The sequence below is a fragment of the Gouania willdenowi genome, chromosome 6, assembly GCF_900634775.1.
Source record: "Gouania willdenowi chromosome 6, fGouWil2.1, whole genome shotgun sequence".
In the NCBI taxonomy this organism is placed as follows: domain Eukaryota; kingdom Metazoa; phylum Chordata; class Actinopteri; order Blenniiformes; family Gobiesocidae; genus Gouania; species Gouania willdenowi.
In genome coordinates, this window is record NC_041049.1 from 12920879 (window position 1) to 12943446 (window position 22568).

At 37.3% G+C, this 22568-nt stretch overlaps 1 protein-coding gene across 1 annotated transcript; it reads right to left on the minus strand.

Moving 5' to 3' along the window:
* Positions 1 to 237: 237 nt before the first annotated feature.
* On the minus strand, positions 238 to 22547 carry nudt4b (nudix (nucleoside diphosphate linked moiety X)-type motif 4b). Its single transcript, XM_028448939.1, has 5 exons — positions 22097 to 22547; positions 7280 to 7390; positions 4467 to 4511; positions 3692 to 3779; positions 238 to 1293 (listed from the first exon to the last, which is right to left on the minus strand). The coding sequence occupies exons 1-5, from the start codon at positions 22190 to 22192 to the stop codon at positions 1088 to 1090; spliced, it is 546 nt and encodes a 181-aa protein (XP_028304740.1). The 5' UTR covers positions 22193 to 22547; the 3' UTR covers positions 238 to 1087.
* Between the last annotated feature and the right edge of the window lie 21 nt (positions 22548 to 22568).

The following is a 22568-nucleotide window of genomic DNA, read 5'->3' on the forward strand; positions in this document are numbered from 1 at the left end:
GTCGGTATTTAGCAAAGCGAGGTGCATAAACATTAACTAGTTCCTGGTTTGTTTTCCTCCTCTACGTGCTGCAATAAAACACCTGCTGACTTTCTTATATCAATTTAGATCAGGGGTGTCAAACTCATTTTAGTTCAAGAATCAGACAACGTATGAAAGGCATCAACAATATCTAAGCAATAAGTGACAGATACTTAAATGTCCTTTAATTAATTATTTTACACAGATTAGGTGGAATAATTAGAGAAAAATTGCAGGATTTTGGGAAATGTAGAGTTCCTTTTAACAACAATTTACAACAGAGTTATTTGGTATTTTACACAATAATTCATGTTTTCTTTTGTCATTTTTGACTTTCTCCTGCAGACTGAATCGGATCATCTGTAGGGCCAAATTTGGGCCCCGGGCCTTGAGTTTGACACATTCTACATGACTTAACACTGATTAAAGATATTGAGAGAAGCTTTAAAGGCTTTAAATGGACAGCAGCACAGATGTCGGTACAGATGTGCAGTTTATGAGGTTTTGTTTGACTCTTTTCTTAAAGATTTAAACACAATTAATACATATATTTTTTATTTTTATTTCATTTTGAGGCCTACATTAAATTATTAGGCAAAGTTTGGATGATTTCTCAATAAATCAATTTGGATTTTTCTTTTAAATATTATATTTATGATATGATTAGACAATGATAATAAACGTTCCAATAAAACTGAAATGCAGCAGAGAAGTTCTTAAAGTATCCTTGCTAAAGTTCCTTTATTAACATTCCAACCTATCACGTGAAAATATTACTGTTTATGTGCTCGCCAGCAATTTTTCTCCACTCCGAAGCAGGTTGACTTTTGCTAAAAGAAAGTTAAAAAAAAAAAAGAAAAACAGTCCACATTCTAGAGTGTGTGTAAGGCATTGCTTCATCAGAGTCTGTCAGTGATGAAGAGCTTCACCAGCGTCTTCATCTCAGTGGCTTTGGTCTGTCCTGCAGCTAAGGTTGAAAAGTCTTGGACAAAGTCATTGTATTCATGCATGTAGAGTGTAACTGTACAGAGTCATGGGGGGGCGTGGCCTCAGTGCTGGTGCAGTCCTATCTGCGGGAGCAGCTGAGCATGGATGGGGCGGTGGCGCTGTAGTGGGGGTAGTTGTCGTTTGGCGGGGGGCTGGGAAGGATGGAGTTCCCATTGGTGGGCGAGCAGCTGAGCTGGAGCCTCCTCAGGTACTCGGCGTGCACCGGTTTGTGAATCTGCAGCACTTTGATGGCCTCGTCCACCGTGAACCACTCCCTCTTACGGCCTGCAGGGGGCACCAAAGACACACAGGAGTCAGTGTACAACTTTGATCCTTTCACTACAGGTGTACAGATATATGTACTATATATATTCTACTCAAGTACTTGATTTAAATTCTACTCAAGTACAAGTAAAAAGTAGCTCAGTTAAATAGTATTCAAAGTAAAAGTTAATAGTTACTTTCACCCCCATGTTTATTTTTTGGTAATAAATTGTTCCCTTGCATACAATAAACATCTCATGTATAAACTTAAGGAGGAGACCAAATCTGGAGTTTAATGTATTTTCCACAAAGGCATCTGTATAAAATAAAAGGTTTTCCAAAATAACTCAAATTAAATAAAAATAAGTATAGATACATTAATGAATTTTAAAACTGAGAAAACAACCAGCATTCAATGTTTTGGTGTGGTGCATTATGTTTAATCTGATTGGTCGGCTGTGATGTGATGCATTTAATTGTTGTCTGGACATTTCATTTTTTGTAGTTTCACAATGTCCATTAGTGATTTTGAAACAAAAAATAATTTATTCATTAATGGTTGGATGTAAAAATGTAATGAATTGCTTTACTTCTTTTAAAACGTACTTAAGTACAAGTAAAATTACTGGTTTAGAAATATATTTAAAAAAAGTAAAAGTACTCATAAAAGCAACTTAATTACAGTAATGTGTGTACTTGTAATCCATCGCTTTCATCTCTGCCATTCACTCATTCATACAGTACCTATCCATCGTCTCAGCACCATTTGAAGGTTTATGTTGAAAAACATTTGCCATCTCATGTAAAACTAAGCTTAGAGATAAAAAATGTTTTTAATGAAAACCTTTAAGAATAACATCTATGTGCTTATTTTACCTCCTATATTAGATTTATCTAAAGGTTTTGTGAACATTTCTTGACGTTCAAAGTGTCTTATTTTGGAATCATGCAAATCATTTGTAGAAATGAGCTGATCTTCTTTTCATCGGGTTGCCATGGTAACTCATTGTAGCCCACTGACTACTTGTGTTTATTGTTTGCCCTCTGCTGCTCCTCTGCACTCTAGTTCACGTTTCTGTTTTATATATGGTGTATAAATATAAAATATGCAGCAAGCAAACAATTTGAGCCAATTTTCTCTTATTTTTACCCTTACTACACCAAACCTGCCATATTTTAACCTATTTTCATCACTTTTCCTTGCTGTATTTTTGCTCCTTTTAATGCATTTTTGCTGCTTTACTCCCTTTTCTGCCACACCAAATTTCAACACCTCTTCTGCACAGTATTTCCACATTCGGCACTTATTAACCCTTTCCTTTTCCCACCTAGTGTCACATATGTTGACCCACGTTTAATCTCTTTTCACCATATTTCATGCTTATTTTTACCAATTTAACCACATTCACGATTTGTCAAGCTCATTATTTGCCAGTTTAAACTAATTGTTCCAATAATTACACTTTGAACCCTTTTTTACCACTTTTTCAGTCCGTTTTTGGCCACTCTAATGTGCAACTTTTAACCAATTTCTGTGGTTTTTTAAAATCCTATTTCACCACCTTTTCCACCATTTTTGGTCACCTAATTTAACCCATTTTATTTCTGATTAAAACAAGGGTTTACATCTTTAAGATGACTGGAGAACAGTGGATATTCTTCAGATAAATAAATAAATGCGGTTATCACAGATTCATAAAACAATGGAGCATTATTTTGCTGACTTTATGAATGGGCCCCAAAAATCTCTCCCCTTTATAGATGACCCTGTCTCCACATGACTGTTCTTCAATGTCTGTGTTCAACCACCTTCGGGTACAGTGGGGTTCTGAAAACTTTATTTTATTTTTATTTATTTTTTTTTTGGGGGGGGGGGGGGGGGGGCTGAAAAGGTTGAGAATCACTGCTCTAATCAACATTTGCTGCATATTGTATATTTATATACCAATATCAAAACACAAAGACTAAAATATGACATTTTTGTGCACTTTCTGTCCTGCTAATTAGGTTTTCACTTAAGACGAGGACGAGGACTATTGTAGGTTGTACGCATCAAAAACACCTGACACATCCATTTATAAAGCTGCATTCACGCCTACAAAAAGACTTTTCCAGAGGAGCAAAGCGTGAATACAGTCCGACACAGCAAAGCGAGGCTGGATGCCGACGTCCACAGCACTGACAGCTGTGATATACCGTGTCCAATAGCACTGCAGCTGAGAGCAGCGGGGTGAGATTTATCGGTGAGCGTTGTCGCCGCATACCCCAAAGCCTGTGTAGTCTCCCAGCAGCAGACTGGCCTCCTCATAAATAAGAGGATGCAGAGGACTGGGAAAGGTGGGGCAGCCACAGTGCAGGGTAGAGAGAGTTCACAGGAAAACACACACAAGCTTGAGTGGGAAAGAGTGAAAAACTGTACCAATGGTGACGGAGTCCTCCCACGCCTCCAGTGTCTCAGTGACCGTCAGCACGTACACGTACGTCCGGTTCTTACGATCTTGATTTTGCTGTCGAGATTTTTAAAAAAAACAAACATAATATATAATTTCAACAGCACTGAAAATGTTAATAAATACAATTAATTTCTCAACCCGACAGCCTCTTGATTCTTGTATATATTTGTACATTTGTATTATTATTTTTTTTAGTTTTTTTTTTTACAATAATGTGTGCACTTGTTTTTAAATCTCTTTTAAAAATGCACCTTTTTACTTTGACGTATGGTTTTTAAATTGCATTGACTTTATGTACAGTACACTATTATTTTATATTTCATTTTGTTTCAATTGTTTAGTGTTTGTACTTTACATATCTGTTGTCACCTTGTACAGCACTTTATCCCACTCTTCCTGGGATTATAAAGTGCTTTATAAATAAAGTTGGATTGGATACTTAACTATACAGTTTTCTTTTTTGTTTAATGTTCCTTCTGTTTGTCTGCAAAATTTCTCATGCCTCAAACTAATTTCCTCTTGGGATCAATAAAGTAAATACATCTGAATATGATTAAACAGAAGAAACCTAGTTAATTATTCATTCATCTCCTACACCTGCATTATCCTCTACAAGTGCTTCCTGGAAAGGATCCCAGAACTGTTGTCTTTTTATTTGTTTATTTACCTTTTTTTTTTTTTTTTAAAGTGGATGTGCATCTGTGCATTAATGCAAATTACCATAAATTAAAAGAGTTTTACCTCAAATACACCCAGCAGACGTCCAAGCTTGCCCTTAACACCAGCCTGAAAAAGAACAGTCACAAAAACAGTGTGAGACAAAACTCGGATTTGTTTTTGACAGGCGAATGAGCCTGTGTGAATGCACTCAGGGCAGAGTGAGAAACTTAATTACAATATAAAATGTTTTTTATTCAGCAGATATTTCAGTGCAGACGCATAGAATATGTGCTCTAATCTCATATTTCCTGTCACGTTTACAAAAACAAGAGCACTCGGAGCGCAAACCTCCTCTAAGCACCAAATATCCTCTTTGTTAGATATTGACAGTTATCTGGATCAGTGATCCTGATCATGGTACCATGATCATTCACACTTTAAAGGCTTGGAATACATTTCTATAGCTATTGATAACGATGCAGAAGGTTTTTTTTCTGATAATCGCGATGAAATGCGCAACCCAGATCCGATCCGGATGAAACTTGGTGGGTTAATTGAAGAACCAACCAGACATAACAGCGTGAAATTTCATCATCAATTACAAACCAAGATATGAATTTTGGAAATGTTGCTAATAATGAGATTTTTGGATTTTTGAAACTGATCCAGATTTTGCATATTGATCTGAATCCCCCCCAAACATATTATGGAATCTTCCATGGCGTATGGCAGACATAGGATGGAAGATATAAGAAAAATAATACACAAAACTCCAGAAAAAGAAAATGCACAAAATATCAAGATAATTACAAAAAGTAACAACAAAAACACATAAAGATAAAAAAACAATACAAAACATTATTTAAAAAAAAAAAAAACACAAAATGACCACAAAAACAATAATTATACAAAATGACTTTGAAGACACACAAAATGACAACAGGAACAGAACAATTATACCAACAACACACATGATGACTTGAAAAACACTCAAAAAGACAACAAAAATGTGCCGTATTTATGAGAAAATCTATGAAATTAATTGAAATATAAATAAAATGTTTAAAACAGGAAAGAACAAAGGGTTTTGTCTTTGTCGTCCTTTTGAGTTTTTAGACAATCACCTTGTGGCCCCTGCTGTGATAGAAGTTTCCCATCTCTGGCGTAAGGTCTATATATGGTTCAAATTTTGGCAAAACCTGTTTAATCCTTTTGATGCAAACCTGCTAACACAGAAACAAACAAACAAACGCCAGGAAAATATTCCCTCCTTTTTGGAACAAAGCTAAAGGTATTACGTAATCCGTGGCCCCTTTAACTTTCATTGGTCCTGCTCCTAAACCCTGGCATGAGTCCTCACAGAGGAACATTACTCCAGGATAATTATGCATCTGCTTTTATTGGTTCCAACGCTCCTCACAGGAATCACGTTACAGTGGAGACTCATGTCACCATGTCACTGATGTGTCCTGCAGGCCACAGGGTCGAGGAGCGTGTACCGGAATCCAGCACAGAGCCAAGATTAGCTCAGTGGTGTGGCTGAGCACGCAGGGAGTCTGACATTTTAACAGTCACCTAACTACCAATAAATGCCTTGTAAAATGTTTTAATAGTAAAATTACGCTCCACGGTATGTGGGGCCTCCGATTTTCTGTGATCGCAGAAAACAGACGAAAAAACCCAAAAAGAATTCACATTCTGAAACGGAAAAGTAGGTTTTTTTAAAAAAGTTTCTTTATCTTTATTTAAAATTGGGATCCAACATGACATTAAACTTCCTTGCGAGCATTTTCTAAGACAATGATACACATTTTCACAGTGAAACGGGTGATTTAATGTCTAGAAAATGTGATTAAAAGACGTCTGACTTTGCCAATAATCACGTTCAAAATATTGTGCTACGTACATGTTAAGGTTCATCCAGTAATCATGTTACCCTGAAATTAAAAATACATGCAGAACTTCATCTGCAGTGTATTTTTAACACGTTGTAATGAAGAGGCAGTTGAGATTATTATGAAATCTGAAAAGGGTCTGGTGCAGAGACAGGTTTAGCTGTTGGTGTATTAGTTGTTTACCCAGTGACACATCACAGCAGAAGAATCTACAGTCACACAGCTGGGCGGAGTTTCGTGTAAAACATGAGGGTGATAATAATTAAGGTTTCTCAAAAAGTTTTTGGGACCATATGATGCATTTCCATGCAATTTTTACCTGTTAAACAGGTGACTGAGGGTTTAGCATTGTGGCTAATTTCACCCTTGCAACATAATCTTGCGTGTCCACTGTCCATTCCGTATTTGTAAATCCTTTGATGCTTAAAAAAATGCAAAACAATAGGTAGCTGAAATGGAAACGAAAACTTGTAACGAAGTATAGAATAGAGTCGTTAAGATCATGTGTTTTAATTTGTAAAAGAATAAAAAAAATAATAATACATTTTAATTTTCATTCATCTTTTTTTATTATGTTTTATCCATTACTAGACATTTCAGGTGACCCCATTTACACTTCAGGTGACCCCACTTGGGGTCCTGACCCCAAGGTTGAAAAACCCTGGTGTAAAGTGACTCGAAAAATGGGTAAAACCCAAAACAGAATTTGGGAAATTTTGAAACAGAAAATCAGAGGCTCTAAATACAGCACACTAGTATAATTCAGTGTTATATATTTAAGTTTCAGAGATGCATCAGTGCCTTACAATATTCTACCATAACCCAGTGCTCTTGTCAGTGCCACATATATACAGTATCTCTACACAGACACCTCAGCATGTGCTAACCTCATGGAAAATCCTCCAGTACAAACAGCTACACTGAGACACACTGCTCCAGTTCTGTTATCTACCTGTACTTTAGGTCACCGTGTCGATCAGTGCACACACAGATACCAACCTCCTCAAACACTTCTCGAATTGCAGCACCGCACGGCTCTTCCTCCGGCTCCATCCCTCCACCGGGGACGATCCACTGGTCCGGGTGTCTACTACTGCTCACCAGCAGCACCTGGAACAGAAAACAGTTCGGCATCTTAATAAAAGTCATGTGGATTGGTCCTGATTAAATTTAATGCACTTTCCCACAATCCAAGTAGTAATGGCACTGAAACCTCTCTTAAATGAGTTGGGTCAGTTTTCCAACATTCACTCCATGCACAAAATCTCTTTTATTGTTGCTGACACACAATAAAACTCCTCATGTAGTTTAGCTAAAGCTGGATTGAGTCCAAAGAAATAAAGAAAAAGCTGACTACTGACATAGCCTATTTTATTTGAGTCTTCTGATTGACAAAATACTAAATTCATAACTATTCATGCATTTTGTAATAAATATCCAAATCAATATTTTTTTTCTTATATAGTTTCCTGAACTTTAACCTGGTTTTAAAACAGGTAATATTTATCTCATCTTATGCATAAAACTGTCTAATGTGAGTAAATATATTTAGAACAGAAGCAGTTTTAAATTAAATTGCTCATTTACTATTATCATACCAATAGTAACTAGAATATCTGCATTTCCTGAAGAAAATTTAAGTGAGGGTGCAGGTGCTGGCCCGCATCACACTGCATTAGCTTAGCATTAGCCTAGCGTTACCATTAGCATTAACGATAACCTAGCAATCATATTAGCTTAGCATGAGCATTAAGCCAGCGTTAACATTAGCATTAACCTAACGCCTAGTGTTAGCATTAGCATAGCGTCAACATTAACCTAGCGCAATCGCATTAGCCTAACAATCGTATTAACCTAGTGTTAGCATTAGCATTAACCTAACGATAGCATTAGCATTAACCTAACGTTAGCAATAGCCTTGCATTAGCCTATCAAATGCATTAGCATTAACTTAATGTTAACATTAGCAATTGCCTAGCATTGGCATAAACCTAGCATTAGCATTTGCCTAACATTAGCAATAATCTAACAATAGCTTAATATTTGCAATAAGATTGAAAAAAGTTGAAAAAGTTAAAAGGAAAGTAGAAAAAAGTTGAAATAGGTTTAAAAAGTTGAAATAAGTTGAAGGTAGTAGCTGAACATGTTATAGCGGTTTAAAAGTTCCAATGAAAGTGGATGGGAGCACAAAGTTGCATGGGCAATAACACAAAAAGTTGAAAAGTTTAAAAAAAACTGCAACATAGCAGAGTGTCCAGAAAATATGTGAACAGTTTGAGACCAAACTTGTTGCAATTGGTTGAAAAATGTGGGAGGAGTAGGAGTAAGATGGAAGAATACAGATAATAGTGATAGTGACAATAAAATTTAATGATAACAATAGCGAGGATGCCGTACTGCATCCTCACAACTACCGGTATGTCAACAAAAGAAATACCCACATGATTTTATTAACACAATGCCTGTATGCCCAATAGTAGCTGCTAGAATGTTGTCAATGCAGTCCTGAGCGGCCTGCGATGGTTGGAATTACGCTACCGTTGCAAAGTGCACTGATACGCATAGATCGGGTGTTTGTGTGTGTGCACTTCCTGGTTTAATACTGCATGCAGTGTTCATGTGCAGCTAAAATAAATATCAGAGAGACTGACTGACTTGTGATGTGCATTGTTTTTAGTAGGATATATATGCATTCGTGAATCAAAATCTGTCACAAACGTATTTTTTCATTTTATTAGTGATTTGGACAGTCTGTACATAGCTTAATGCTCATCAAATTACAGGGAGCTGAGGCATATGCAAAGTTGTTTACATGTTTCAGCCTGAAACCCTGACAAACTTTTTTTTCCAATTTTGATGAGCTGTCATGTCTACAAGTTAGGATGTATAGCAGATATTTGTGTATATTCTGAGAGAGGAGGTGGAGCTGTATTGCTATGCCAAATTTCAGTTGTCAATGTGGTGTCGCTCCTGACATATTAGAAGCTGAAAATGAAAGAAAAATAAGGACGAACAAAACGCATACCCCCTTACTAACTTGGTCATATCTCAAAAAGTGTTAATCCGGGAAAACTTAAAATTTACAGTGAGTCTTTTGAATAATTAAGGAACAATTGGTAAAAATCTGAATTTCTTGTGACCAAAGTACGTGGGATGTCCTGAAAATTAGTTGAAATGACCCTTATATAAGATGGTTCCTGAGTTATTGGATGCTGAAAATGGAAAAAAAAAATATTACATTATATTCACGAAATTGGCCATATCTCAAAATATAAATGAATATGATCAAACTAAAAGATTGCAGTGTGACAATTGAATAATTAAGAAACAATTGGTAAAATTTTCAGTATTTATTGAAATGACATGGAATGACCCTTAGTTCTTTGAATAAGGAAAATAAGGAAATTAAAATCGCAACAACCATTACGATTGAATCTCAATATATTTTGAATTGGCATACAAGTATCAAAATGAGGACAAGGCCATATGGTCTCAGTGCTAATAAACAGCAATTGAAGTCAAATGTACATGTTCACACCAAGTGCTGACTAGCAGGTGCTTGTTCTCCAGTGGAAAAACAGGAGGGTTTAATAAAGTGTTCTAAAGAAACTTAATTATGACAACGACAGGAAGATTTATTAAACCAACCTGTTGTTAAACATGAGTCACCCAAAGCTGGGGCTTAATTGCTTGCTATACAATGCAAATAGCGTGTATGCTATCCTCTCTTTGTTTAGAAGAAGACCCAGCCTGTAATGGAGGGTCGTCACGTCATGTTTAGTCCTCTTGTATGTCCACATGTTTCAGTAGCACATACAACTATTAAATCAATTTCTGATTTTAAACCATCTATTTGTCAGAATTATTTATCGAGCCTAAACATGGCAAACTGCAACAAGCTACAGTACCATGGCTATCAGTAGATGAGTGTCCTTTACCCTTGGTAATGGACAAAATAGTGCAAAATAGTGCAAAAAAAACTGGTAATAGAAACACCTGAATTTCCAAACAACACTAATATCGCTAAGAAGTTTTTACGCTTTCATGAGGAGGTATTTCAGACTTTACGATATTGAAATGTACCACAAAAGGATGGAAACACTTTCTGCAATCACACATCACAGAATGTGAGGTACCTGGTCACATGACCACTTCGCTACGAGAAGGTAGAAAAGGAGACAGAGGCTGTTTAAAATTATTACTGCCATATTAGACGTGAAACAATAAAGGAATGTGGAGTGTTATAAGGAGTGTATGAGCGTTCATCTTCCTGCAGCGAAGTCCCGAGGGATGAGAATTCACAGAAGTTACAACCTTTCATGGAAATGCGTTCAAAGCTTTTAATTTTGCAAAAAATCTGTAATGGAAACAATGGCTACACTAATAATACAAGCACACTCTTACATACAAGGTATTTGACAAGCAACAAATGTTTTGCCAACTAAACTGCAAAATAGGAAGAACCCCCCCATGAAGAACTTTCTGGCAGAGTTTCTGAAATTCCCACAAACAGGGAATGTGAGCTGGGGCTAGACTGGTGTTGTGAGGAGAGTTAGTGTTACTCTACTGACAGTGTGTTGCTATGCTCATCTTGTACCAGTAGTTTCAGACACAGGCTCTGCATGGCAACATTCTGGCAACGAGACAGCGTTACTGACCTCAGCTTGTGCAGGTTTTTGACACAGTAACACGAAGCCTATTAAGATCAGTCACGGGGGGGGGGGCAAGGAGGGTGGATAGGCCATCTATTGATTTAAAGTCAAACAGAAACACACTGTCGTTGCAACATTGGGCCCCAATGAATGATGTTGTCAAGTAGTCTAGAACCTTCCTCCCGACCTCCAAAGTCAAGCATTTCATGGTAATTGATCTTTCTATTTACAGTGCAAGTGTAAATGAGTGATCTGTATGCATGTACTGCAGGAGTAAATAAGGGAACATGTAACCTTAGGGTTCAGTAAAGGCAGTAAGATAGTAAATAGATTTGTACTCACGCAAAAGACTATTAAAAAAAATTATGAAAATACAAATATTACATAATATTTGAGCAGAAGGTTTCAAAGTGGTGATATTGCATTGACTTCTGACTAGCACATCTTGTCTATGATCAGTTGTGCGATTAAGAAGGTAATATTTCCACTGGCCATTTTTTGTTTTTAGGATTACGTCAATTAAATTAATTAATTAATTAAATTGGTCATGTATATGTTGTTACACATATATTGAAATTTGTCCTCTGCAGTCGGCAGCCATTTTGCGGCGCCTGGGGAGGCAGTTCGGGGTTAAGGGACTTGCTCAACATCCCAAAGTGATGGCCCGGGTGAGGTTTGAACCAGCAACCCTATGATTACAAGCCCAGCGTCCTTAACCACTAAAATAAACGTTTTTGAAACGTAATCACCAAATAAGGAACAGTCAAAAAGCATGTTTCCTCAAAGAGAAGTGCACAGGAGATCAAAACTTCAAACTATCTTGCTCTCTCTCACTTGTGTGCCTGCAGTCCGTGTCTGCTTGGTTATGTGCACAGCGATTGGCTCTGGCCGCACTCGTGACTAGGGATGGGCGATATTGACAAAAAAATGAATCCTGATAATTTCTAGTATTTATCACGATAACAATAAAAACCACGATAAATAAAAACTATAAATAAAAAAATTCACAACTTAGTGTATACAGGTTCCTTACAAACACAAAAAAACTGAATACATCAACACTAGACACATTTAAAAAGGCTACAATAACTGCTGACTCAAACAGCTCATGAGCTGATATTTTATGGAATATATTTGTGCATGTGGATCACTAATGGTGTTAATGTATGTAATTCATTATTTCTACACTTGAAATAAAAAAAATAAATAAATAAAAAAACACATTAAAAGCACAAATAACTTCAATAGTGTTTTTACTGCTGATGAAATATAATGAAAAAATATTGCGTTTCACAAATTGGGATGAATGAATAGTGACATTAGTTATGTTAATATTTATTTCACACAACGTGTCCCTCGGGGATTCCTGTGGGGGGTCCTGCGGGAGTATGGGGTATCGAACCTCCTGATAGGAGCTGTTTGTTCCCTGTATGACCGGAGTCAGAGTCTGGTCCGCATTGCCGGCAGTAAGTCAAAATCGTTTCCGGTGAGGGTTGGACTCCGCCAGGGCTGCCCTTTGTCATCGATTCTGTTCATAACTTTTATGGACAGAATTTCTAGGCGCAGTCAGGGCGTTGAGGGGGTCCGGTTCGGGGGCCTCAGTATTGCATCACTGCTTTTTGCAGATGATGTGGTCCTGTTGGCTCCAACATACCGTGACCTTCAACTGTCACTGGATCGGTTTGCAGCAGAGTGTGAAGCGGCCGGAATGAGAATCAGCACCTCCAAATCCGAGTCCATGGTTCTCGACCGGAAAAAGGTGGAGTGCCTTCTCCGGGTTGGAGATGAGGTTCTGCCCCAGGTGGAGGAGTTCAAGTACCTCGGGGTCTTGTTCACGAGTGAGGGAAGGATGGAGCGAGAGATCGACAGGCGGAGTGGTGCGGCGTCTGCAGTGATGTGGAGTCTGCACTGGTCCGTCATTGTAAAAAGGGAGCTGAGCCAAAAAGCGAAGCTCTCGATTTACAGGTCGGTCTACGTTCTAACCCTCACCTATGGTCATGAACTTTGGGTCATGACCGAAAGAACAAGATCACGGGTACAAGTGGCCGAAATGAGTTTCCTCCGAAGGGTGGTTGGGCTCTTCCTTAGAGATAGGGTGAGAAGCTCAGTCATTCGGGAGTGGCTCAAAGTAGAGTCGCTGCTCCTCCGCATCGAGAAGAGCCAGATGAGGTGGCTCGGGCACCTAATTAGGATGCCCACTGCCCCCTAGTGAGGCTTTCAGGGCACGTCCCTCCGGAAGGAGGCCCCAGGGAAGACCCAGGACACGCTGGAGAGACTATGTCTCTTGGCTGGCCTGGGAACGTCTCGGGGTCCCCCCGGAAGAGCTGGAGGAAGTGGCCGGGGAGAGGGAAGTCTGGGCCTCCCTACTGAGGATGCTGCCCCCGCGACCCGGAAACGGCTAAGCGGGAGAAGATGGATGGATGGATGGACAACGCGCGACATGTTTAGCTTTTTTTCTTCCATACAAGTGTTAAATCTGATCATAAACTAATTAATGGCTCTCTGTGATTTGACAACAGTAAGACGTGTTCTTTTTACTTGGTCTATTATTCCTTATATGGAGTGGTTAGAGTTAGCACTTAGCTCAGTCTGTGTGTCAGTGTGCTAGCTTAGCACAGTTAGCTTTAGTTGAGTTTCCAGTTCATAATAGTTGCTGAGGGTTCATCTCTGTCCCAGTGTTTGTGGAACTTTGGGTGGATCTGACGGAGAAACTTGAATCGGTTCCCTTTGTTGGATGGTTGTCTGGATTTAACCAAGTAGCGGTCCATGATGTATCGCAGCATAGTACTACTTCTGGTAGCCGTGACGAACACCTCACACACACACAGACGGCGGTGTGTGAAGGGGGTGGTTTTTTTGGGGGCATTCTTGGCTAAATTGAGGGACAAATGGTTCGTGGTCCTCGCTAATTTCCAACATGGGAATTTATCCTTTGTATTGAGGGATGACATTCTTACAGGTTAGAATGTTTTTGACAATAAATCACAAACGATAAAATATCGCACATTCCTACTCGTGACTCTAACTCACCACTGTGATTGGCTCTGGCATGCACCGGTGTGGAGCTGTGCAGTGAAATAGATATAGATGGTGCTCTAGCGCCTCCTCACACTGAGGTCAAAAGCTGAATGAATAGGTTTCACTTCTGGGTGAACATGAATGTGACATCTGGGCAAAAAAAAAATTAAAATAAACGTTTTGAAATGACAAAATTACTCAAAAATAATGGATGCAGACACTTGGGGTATTTGAAAGCCATTGACAAAGTTTCAGGTGGAACAGACACCGTGTCAGAGAGATATTCGCTCCACACACACACAGAACATTCTTGCTTTTATAGGTCGATAGGTAGATATAATTTTGATCCGGTTTGTACAGGTTTGTATAAAAGTCAAGATGAAGCCAAAACTTCCCCTCAGGGCATATCCCAATAGGTAATCCTACATTATGTGGTTAGGCGTAGTTCACGTTCAGGTTCAGTATATTATCATGTCATGTCAGAGGAGTCAACAAGACATGACATGACAAAAAGGAAAAACCAGCATAAAGTTCAAAGCAGATAAACTCCTGTTTGTTTGGCTTTTAAGATTCTCCATGACCTGCAATTAGAGGAGGGTTGATTGAACAACACTCACTGAGTGAGCAATGAGTGCAACAATGCACACATTAAGCAGAGAAATGCACAGTAAGCAGCTTGTGCAACAGATGGTGGCGTTCACCTCCACCTCCATCATCTGATACAACGCAGAAAAGTCAGCCCGTCACCTAATCCTAACTCCTCTAATGGGATTGCAAAGACTCTAGAAAGACTTGTGAGGTTCTTCAATGGGCCGGCTGAGGGCCAAAGTGATGAGTGGCACCTGCTGAAGGCTTTCACCGTGAAGCTGTGTCGGCTGCCGCTCGCCTCACGTGCAGCGCTCAGATAACACAGCCACCTGCTCAAGTCCCAGATGATTTAGGTTAAAGCCACGGAGCAAATGTAAACCTGGATACGGTGTGTGCACGCTTAACATTTTCCAGATTACAAAAAAGATTAACCAAAAAAAAAGGTGTTTATCCTGTATGACAGGTGGAAGATTGATTTAGAGTGGAGTGAATGACGTGTGTTACAGGAAAAGAGTTCAGATTGGACTTGTGTGTCTAGTCAGAGTGCAAAGACGTTGATCTCTGACGATAACAATGTAATTGTCTGATCCGAGGGCCACATTATTAACATTTATGTTAGCATTTAGAATTATGACCCATCTGAGCATTAATACAGGAAAGAACTAAGGGTTTGGTCTTTGGAGCTCTTTTGTGTGGGTTTTCCTAGTGTTTTTATACATTTTGTGTGTTTATTTAATTCATTTTCGAGTCATTATGTGTGGTTTTTTTCTGTCATTTTGTCCAATTTCGTTGGCATTTTGTGTGTCTGAAGTCCTTTTGTATATGTTGTTTGTGTAGTCATTTTGTGTGTCTGAAGTCCTTTTGCATATGTTTGTGTAGTCATTTTGTGTTTAAGTGGTTGTTTAGTGTATATTTGTTATAATTTTGTGTACTTTTGTTGACATTTGGTGCATTTTGCTGTCGTTTTCTGTGTTTCTGGAGATTTGTGCGTTGTGCTGGGCATCATAGAACTTCCAATTTCATGAATTACAATTTTGTTTTGGGGGCCAAACAGAATTAAATAAGTAAGTAAGTAAATTACGTTCACGAGTACTAAAGTTCAAATTCAATTAATCACAATTACTGAGCCTTTAACAAATAACCCCATAAAACTTAACCTTCCTTTTGTGTTAGCATCTGATCTCTTACAACGGCTCAGTTTTGACCCATGTCTTAAATCAGCTGTAAAATACAGTCAAAAATATTATCTATCATCCAATTTGTTTTTTTTCATCTCTTGGTTACCTTGTTAGGCCTCCTTATCTTTAAGAATATTGGTATTAATGTCTGGTGTGGCCGCCTGAGCCTTTTTTCTGTCAGTATACCCCTCAATTACAATTTATTTAAAAAAAAAAAAGAAAAAAAAAAAAAGATACTCAAGAGAACTGAAATATAATGGGAGAACTTAATATGAAATGTATTTTGATGATTGTAAACTAAATATGTCTAAGCCGTAGAACTGTAACATGGTTCCCCAGTTTTGCATTGAATTAAATAGAAGTTTGTGTAAAAATTCCATGCAAATTACAATTACAAAGTCAATTACAATTAAATTATGATTATAACAGCAACAGATGTTTTTAATTACAGTTACAATTGTGATTATGCAATAATTTTATTTAATTATCAATTACGCGATTACAATTAGAATTGAGCCCAACCCTGTCCAACACAGTTAAATAAAACAAATCATTCTTTCCTTTTCCAATGTTGTTAAGAGATTTCTCATGGAGTTAAAAAATGCAGCCGGCGTGGTCCACCAGCCTGTGTGTGTGTGTGTGCGTGTGCGTGTGTGTGTGTGTGTGTGCGTGCGCGTGCGTGTGCGTGTGTGTGTGCAGCCATTCTGGCTTAAAAAGATCACTGGTGTCAGCGAGTACTAAGCCGACGGTGCTGGATGTGAACCAAACAAAAGCCGTGCAGCTTCCGGAGCAGTGAGGACGAAGCAGATCTCTGTCCTGCGTGCTCCATTTTTATCCCCAGTCCTCACACAACAGCACGGGCCTCTCTTTTGTTTTGCTCTGGGTGGAATGTAGCACGATGGATCCACATATTGCAAATCATGCTTAATTGCCTGGGTGTTTTTCACATGAGCATCTGACATGAATGTGATCAACATTGTTCTGCAGGAGGGCACTACATAGTGATTACATTAGTCTTAATACTTTCACTTATAATGACTGAATAACCTTCACATTTATGCAGTAAAGAGCTAGCTTGAATTTTGTTGGTGATGGATTTATTTTATATTGAGTCTGTCAAGTCTAATGTTTTATTCACATGCACTAAATTCATTCTTTATAACTTTGAATTGAGAATTGATTACTCACTTTACTTTAATAACTTCAAAAATATTATGTTTTAACAAATACATTAAAATCAATATATTATTACTAATTATAATTATTGTGATGACTCATTAATCATTTAATTGAAATAATATTAAGTCTATTATTGTAATAGTAAATAAATATAATAAATAAAAATTATAATAATAAATACAATAAAAAATTAACATAATAACATAATTAACATAATAATATTAATTAAATAAAAAATATTATAACCAATATTAAGTCTATTATTGTAAAACAAAATAAATTAATAAATAATAATTGTTTATTAATAATAAATATAATTATTAAGTATATTATTGTAATAATAAATAAATAGACAATAATAATTAATAAATACATGTTAATTTATAATTAACTTTTTCACTTCCGATACGATGCCGGTATTGCAGCCTTCCGTATAGGCCGATACCAATATTCATCCCATACTATATCAGCATGAATCATACATACTTGTATCACTTATTTTGTAGTGTGGAATGTTTGATCAAGTGATGTTACTCAAACAGAGAAAAACTGACCCATTTATTATTAACCAATTGGTTACATACACTTTAACCTTCAACATACCTGTAATATCTGCAGTATTCTACAATTTAATAAAAACTTTGTTGGAGTGTGAACCACAGTCACCTATGTATAGAAAATTTATTGGAGCGCTTATATCAGTGATTTTAGATGCAGTCCGATAAAATCCGATATTCATTTTCTGGCTGATATTGGACCGATATCCGATATCAATATCGGATCGGGACACCCCTACTTATAATAAATAAAATGATTACGTCTAATATTGTGTGTTCAAACATAGAGCGGTGGTAAATTGAAGCCTGCCTTTGTATTACACTTCATTAGCAATAACTCCTACATTAGCAACAGTAACGACCAAAACAATAAACTCTTCATGAAAAGCTTAAAAGTCAATCGGCACCGTTAAAAATAGCTGCTGCAGGTCTTATGAATTACCTATGACAGCATTCAAGAAAGGCAAATTAACCCATGATGAAATAGCGATACCTTGCACCACTTTTACTGATGGATCATTATCAGTCATCTGAGACTTAGCCTCAGAGCAAAACAGAAAACCCACTAACATTTAGAGAAAGGGTCAAGAAGAAGATGATACTTCACACGGGAAGTACAGCGGTGTTTTTGCGAGTGACATTTCGCTGTTTTGTAACTTAATCCACTTTCCAGGGAGGGAAAAATTACACGAGGCTCACAATCAGCAAGTTGCCTCTGGAGCATGAGCAAAACACACAAATGTCACTCATTTGCTATGACTCACATCCCCTCCCACTATTATGATTAATCTTAGTCTGTACGTTCAGTTGCACTGTAACATGCATAAACATCTGAAGCAACTTTAATAGCAATAAAAGCTCAAGTAAACTACTCAATAACGATTGCATCTCCTTTTCTATTTAGTACAATAAAAACATTATTGGCAGCGAAGCCTTTCGTGGAAAACCACAAAGATGTACAGCAGGAAGGCAGGAATATATTCAGGAGGACATAAACAACTTGTCCTGCATCTCAAACTGTCAAAGAAGGCCCCGACAGGACAAGCTGACAGGGGGAAAGATGGATGATGACAGTGCTTTAGTATGAGCACACACACCGATTTAGTGGCAATACTAAAGTCTCATTCACTTTAAAGAATCAATTATGTATTTAAAGTGTCAAATAAGCCCCAGATGTCTGTTATCATCCGACTGTTAGCAATAGATATGACATAAAGGTGATGTTAATTGGATGAAAAAAATATATATCAATACTAAAATGTTCTATCCAGATACAATACTCATTTGCAAAAGTATCGATACTAACCCCCACCCTCTCTCTCTTCACACACACAGCAGCAGTGTAGCGTGCATACCTCCCCTATCTAATATGTAGATGTCTTGCACAGCACTACCACAAAATATTGTTCTAATTGTTGTCCTTTATTTTATTTATTTTTTGCAGTCCCTCGAATAACCCTAAACTGTAAACTTGTTATCATAGTTGAAGTTTCTCTTTGCACAAGTCTTTATTATTTTTTAACCAGTGGTTCTGTTAATTGTTTCATGTTGTAATAGACTATATTATACATTCTAATTTTGTGTGACCCTTTTTTTTTTTCTTTTGATCTTATGGGTATCCAATATCTACTGCTTTGCCTTGCTTGACTATTTGTTTTACACTATTGTTGCTATTATTCCTACTATTACTACAATTTTTTTAATGCACGTAATTACTGTACCAAATGTGGACAACTTTGTTATTAATTGAGTGCCAAAAATATCTAATAAAAAGAATGTATTAATACTAAAATGTTGTATCTGGTTACAATACTCATTTGCAAATGTATCAATACTAACCCCCACCCTCTCTAAATATTAGATGTCTTACATAGCACTAGCTTAAAATATTGTTATACTTGTCGTTTATTTTATCGTATTTATTTTTTGCACTAACTCGGATTACCTGAAACTTGTTATCATAGTTGAAGTTTCTTTTTGCACAACTCTTTATTATTATTTAACATGTGGTTCCGTTAATTGTTTTAAGTTGTAATAGAGGGTATTTAATTATGCATTCTTGTTAATAAAAAATATTTCTATTATATTTTGAGTCATTTTTTTTGTATCGTTGTGGCATTGAAAACCAAATAGTTTCATGAGTATCGGCATCAAGTTGAAAATTCCAGTATCGTAGCAACCCTAGTACTCGTGCACTTAAAAAAAAAAAAAAAAGGTGTTTTAATTGTTTCTTAAGAGGCCACTTGCTCCTACACTCAGGTGACTGTGACCTCTTAGTTGTCTTTCGCTATCACTCTAAAATAAATGGCTAAGAGCACCCAGAACTCAGATTTCCCCACCCCCCGGTGTTCTATGATCAGGTAGTAATTGTCCGAGTGCCAGCTTATATTCAAGTTAAGTATGGCTTATACACAACAACACAAGTGTGTGTATTTCATATCAGAGGATTAGTTTGCCTTAGACTGTGTCATTTGTGGCTGCACTGCATGATTTGGCATGCCCATCAAAGTCTTTAAAACCTGTGGGTCACATCAACATAGTGTTGTCACAATAGACTCCAACTGTCCTCTGTTGTTAACATACAGTCATAAAAAAAAAAAATATCCAAGAATAGCTTCAACAAAAACATCACAAGCCATTACTTATTCACGTAAATGTTTCTGTTCTTGTGCTGAAGGATAAATGAAATGTTTTCATCCAAAGTCAAAACTAAAGATAACATAACATCTGCTCATGTGTAAACAAATGGGTACAGCTAAGACATGGCCAAACAATGGTGATACCAGACAACTGTTTTCATACTGTATATTACACAATGTGTTGTTTATGCCTAAACAGTGAAGGTATGAAATGTAAAAGCCTAGACTTTTGAATATTGATAAAATATGGATTAAGTGAGATCATCAGCAGAGGAAAAAGAGGTGAGAAAGTAAAAACAAACACACATATGTGCTTGTACATTGTTTTTTTTTTTGTTTGTTTTTTTAAACTTAGGTTTTGCATTATTATTAAACCGGTCAGACCTTCTATTTTTGGGCATATTAAACTAGTTTGGAATTTTACTTTGTATTCAAGAAGGCTTATCAGCTTTTGGCATTATTATTATTTTTTTATTTTTTGCATTCCTTGCAATCAAGCTAGAACTCAGTCTTGATGAACATTTTCAACTCTCTCATATTGCTGGTGGTAAATTTAAAATGATTTTCAAGAGATAGATAGATAGATAGATAGATAGATAGATAGATAGATAGATTCAACTTTATTGGCCAAGTTATACACACGAGGAATTTGACTTGGTGAACTGTGCTCTCTCCAGTAGTGTAAACATTAAATAACATTAAATAATAACAATTAACTAGAAAAAAAATATATAAACATAAATATAAACAGTAGTTAGACTAATATGTGCAAAACTAAATAAGATAATACAACAAGATAAGATAATAATAATAATAATAATAATAATAATAATAATACTAGTAATAATAATGATAATGAGATAATAGTGCCCCAAAATCCATCAAACTCCACATCCCACAATGCAATGCACAAAAATGAAAACAAACAGCAATTTCAACCTTTTACATCTTTTCAACTCTTTCGAGCAAATTATATTCGATTTATTGATTTTTTATTTTTTTAAGCCTATACTATGGATTTATTTGATAAAAAAGTTTTGTGCCGAGTAGCTTTAAAGCTGAACAATACGTTTTATTGATCAAATCATTTATGAAATTATCAGTTAACTAATTAATAAAGTACTTTAGAAAAAGTTGTATTTGACAAGGAAAGCTTTAAAAACAATACAAGGAATTTAACTTGGTGGTTGGTGCAAAGAACAAAAAATAAAGCCAAAAACAATAAAAATAATTACAATTATGAAGGATAAAGGACAAATATATACATAAATACAAGTGATGAAGGTAATATTGTCTTTATGGAGGGGGGCAAGTTGCAGTTTGGAGGTACCAAACGTTTTAATTAACTTGTTTCTGCAGCTCCAGCTGTAATTAATGAACGATGCTAATGCAAATTTTAAACACACGTGTCTCAATCACTGTTAATCAAAACGTAAATCCTTCTTACAGACAAACATTTTGCTAAAGCATGAGTCACGGTTACATACGCTGAACTGACATGACATTTGTTGCATTTATTTATTTTTTTTATCTGATTTATGACGTAAATACTCCATCTTTATGACTACGTCCACTTTAGTTTGTAAAAGCATAACGTCAGCCTGCCTTCAAAATAAAGCTGCTGCCGGAGCATACAAGTTACTTCCAGTGTGAGGTTCAGGTACCCAAGTTTTATTCTGAAGGCGCGGACCGTTAGTTACGTGTTGCCAAGTGACGTTTGCTTGACAACAGCGCTTTTTGGGGTCTTTTTCTCTCGCGCTCCAAAAACTAGCCTGAACTGGCTGGCCCGGTGCATCAGACACAAACAAAAACACAACAAAAACCCAAAACAGGGCCACATTATCAATAAATCACTGACTAATTCTCATACATGGAAGACTGTGTGTTTTAAATCCGTGTCTTGCTTGAATGACTGGGTGCTGGTGTGGAATGGATGGATATGAGGCCACGGTGACACCAGTAGATACAGCCGGAGACTCGACACCACACGGCGGGTGTTTCTTACCTCCTCCTCTCGCTCGTTCTTGAAGCACAGACATGCCGCTCTTTTCTTGAAGCCCTCTCCGTCGTACGTCCTCGTCTGGTTCGGCTTGAGCTTCATGGCGGGTTTACAATAGATAGAGAGAACCGGGGTACGGGGGGGGGAAAACCACACACGAACCGAATAGAGGTTACCAGCAGCAGAGCCGCCGCCGCATCGCTGCTGCTTTCCGCGTCCGTACGTGGTCCGAGGCGGGCAGGGTGGGGGCGGAGGACTGGAGGTCTATCCCCTCATAAACGCCGAATACAAACTCTCACAGGTTGTGGTGTTCCGCAGCAGTAGTGTAGGTGTGTACTGTGCCCGGTAGGAGCGGGTTTATGTAGACTACAGCCTACAGAGCGCAGCCCTCCTCCGGGTCGTTCTGCGCATGGCTGCTGACTCAATGAAGAGGTAGATCCCATAGATCGGAGCTTTTCCTTCAGCAGATCAACTCCTC